Raw genomic sequence first — 2,500 nt, forward strand, 5'->3', positions numbered from 1 at the left:
GCCCCCCCCCCCCCCCCCCCTTTTTTTTTTTTTTTTTTTTTTTTTTCCTTCTAACATTTAACATGAAGGTTTTCACACAAAAGGCAAACTTGAAATACGTTTGCGGTGAACATCCCTACACCAATCACCTAGCTTTTACCATTAATATCTTAGTGTACCTGCTTTATCACAGACCTGTCCATTTGTCCATCCCTCCATTTCTGGTTTTACCACTTTTCTCCTCAGGCTTCAACATCACTCATTTCTTTGCTAGATAATGCTCACTTTTATAATGTTTCATCTTTATATACACAGCCACATGAATATTATGATCTCTTGGATAGAAAATTTATTTTTAAGTTTATAAATTTTTAAAAAACAGCTTCTTTTATGGGTAATGTGGCATTCAGGTTATAGTTAAGCTAGATGTGGCCCAGTTTCACTTAATTGAAGAGAAAGAAACTTTAATCATACCTACAGTATAATTTTATTTTCAAATCATCTTTTTTTTTTTTTTCTTTTGCGGCTGGCCCACATGGGGATCCAAACCCTTGACTTTGGTGTTATCAGCACCGCTCTCTCGCAAGTGAGCTAACCAGCCAACCGGAATCAAGTCATCTCTTTTATTTTTTTATTTTATTTTATTTTATTTTTGTCCTTTTTTGAGACCGGCCGCATCGGTCATCCCTATACAGGATCCGAACCTGCGGCGGGAGTGCTGCTGCGCTCCCAGCGCCGCACTCTGCCGAGTGCGCCACGGGCTGGGCCCTCAAGTCATCTCTTAAAAGCAGTCATTTTGGGCCCAGCCCCATGGCTGAGCGCAGTGCAGGCGACACCACACCAAGGGTTGCGATCCCCTTGCCAGTCACACACACACACACACAAAAAGCAAACATTTTGTTTCTCTCCAGCTGTTTTCTGATGTGATGTAAATTTTCTAGAAGCATGAATGAAGATACAGAATTCTTTTTTTTTTTTTTTCCTTTTTGTCTTTTTTACTGACCGGTAACGGGATCGCAACCCTCAGTGTCGCGCCCACACCAGGGACTGGCAACGGGATCGCAACCCTTGGTGTTGCGCCCGCACCGCGCTCAGCCAGTGAGCGGGAACCGGTCTCCACATGGGATCCGAACCCTCAGCGGGAGCGCCGCTGCACTCCCAAGTGGCGTACTCTCCAGTGCGCCACCCGGCCGGCCCTGAAGATACAGAATTCTGCTGTATAGTCTTTCCTATTTAGAAAGGTACCGTGAAAAGAAGGCAGATGGTGTTGCCTAATTCTGCCTCACCTAGCTAGAAGGCAGTTCAGTTTGGGATTCCTTAAATTGACCTCAGTTTACTCATCTGTAAATTGAACAGGATAAATCAGCTGTTTCCCAGGTACTTTCCCCTCTTTCTGTGATGCTATATTAACATTTACTGAGTGTGAAACTGTGTATTATTTCTATTTAGTTTAGTTTTTAAATTTGCAATATCCATGATAAGGAATCATCACTGTGACCTTGGAGTCTGACAGCCTTCTGTATGTTTTTTTTACAGATTGTTAAAGAGACATGAAAACAACTTATCAGTGCTAGCCATTAGTAACATGGAAGCTTCCTCCACCCTTGCCAAATGCCTTTATGAACTTAATTTTACAGTTCAGAGTAAAGAACAAGAAAAAGACTCAGAAATGCTGCAGTGAAAAATAATTCCACTTATACAGTGGGGACTGCAAGTCAGACACATTTCACATACTGTTACTGAAGAAAGCACCAAGTCTTAATGGAACAGAGACCATAGAATGAATTACTTTATCTCCTCCCATGATGCTGAGAGGAATCTTTGTATTCTGATCTCTGAGCAAATCCCTTTGTTCTCTGTTTAAAAAAATATAAAAAGAAAAAAAAAAAACTGCTGTGGGATTGTCAACCAGCTTATCTGCAGGATGTCTCTCAGATCTGATAAATCCTGATGGAAACTGGTATGATCAGAATTCAGTACCATCCACATTGGAATATACATGGAATATTGTAAAACCTACATGAGCAGATGAAATAGAAGCATTAAATATTTTTATCTATATCCAAAAAGGAGCACATTTTTATATTTACAAAACCGTTTAAGCTGGTTTGAATAATTAAAAAAAAAGAAGTTTCAGCACACCTATACCCCCGATCTCAGAGGGGGCCACCAATATCTAGCTATGGATTGTGTGTTTTGTTTAGAAATCAGTAGCTTGGTTTTCTTACTTGAGCCAATATATTTTCACTTATTTATTATCATAAAAATTTACCAGTCTGAATAGATCTTGTAAATATTTGTGAATAGAATGAACACCTTTCATGCCACTGCAGCCACTGGAAATAAATTCTGTGGTGTCCTAGAAGCATTATTGGTAGGTTCTAAAGTTTTCTAGACTTTCCTGTCAATTGTAAGTAATTGTGATATATTCTACGCAGTGGATGAATGTTCTTTAAATTTGTGTAAATACTTCTGCAAAGGTACTGATGCTGTAAAGTCAAAAACAGTTTTGTGGAACTGT

At 39.6% G+C, this 2,500-nt stretch overlaps 1 protein-coding gene across 1 annotated transcript in view; it reads left to right on the forward strand.

Annotated features, from left to right (window-relative positions):
• The window catches only part of ARID2 (AT rich interactive domain 2 (ARID, RFX-like)), a 167,674-nt gene that overhangs the window by 163,056 nt on the left and 2,118 nt on the right, over positions 1 to 2,500 (forward strand). The window contains exon 21 of the mRNA XM_008576113.1: positions 1,516 to 2,500. This exon is cut by the window's right edge and continues 2,118 nt beyond it. Within this exon, the coding sequence (XP_008574335.1) occupies positions 1,516 to 1,660 (145 nt within the window). The 3' untranslated portion in view covers positions 1,661 to 2,500. The remainder of the gene's footprint in view (positions 1 to 1,515) is intronic.

Source organism: Galeopterus variegatus, unplaced genomic scaffold (genome assembly GCF_000696425.1).
Source record: "Galeopterus variegatus unplaced genomic scaffold, G_variegatus-3.0.2 Scaffold1290, whole genome shotgun sequence".
Classification (NCBI taxonomy): Eukaryota; Metazoa; Chordata; class Mammalia; order Dermoptera; family Cynocephalidae; genus Galeopterus; species Galeopterus variegatus.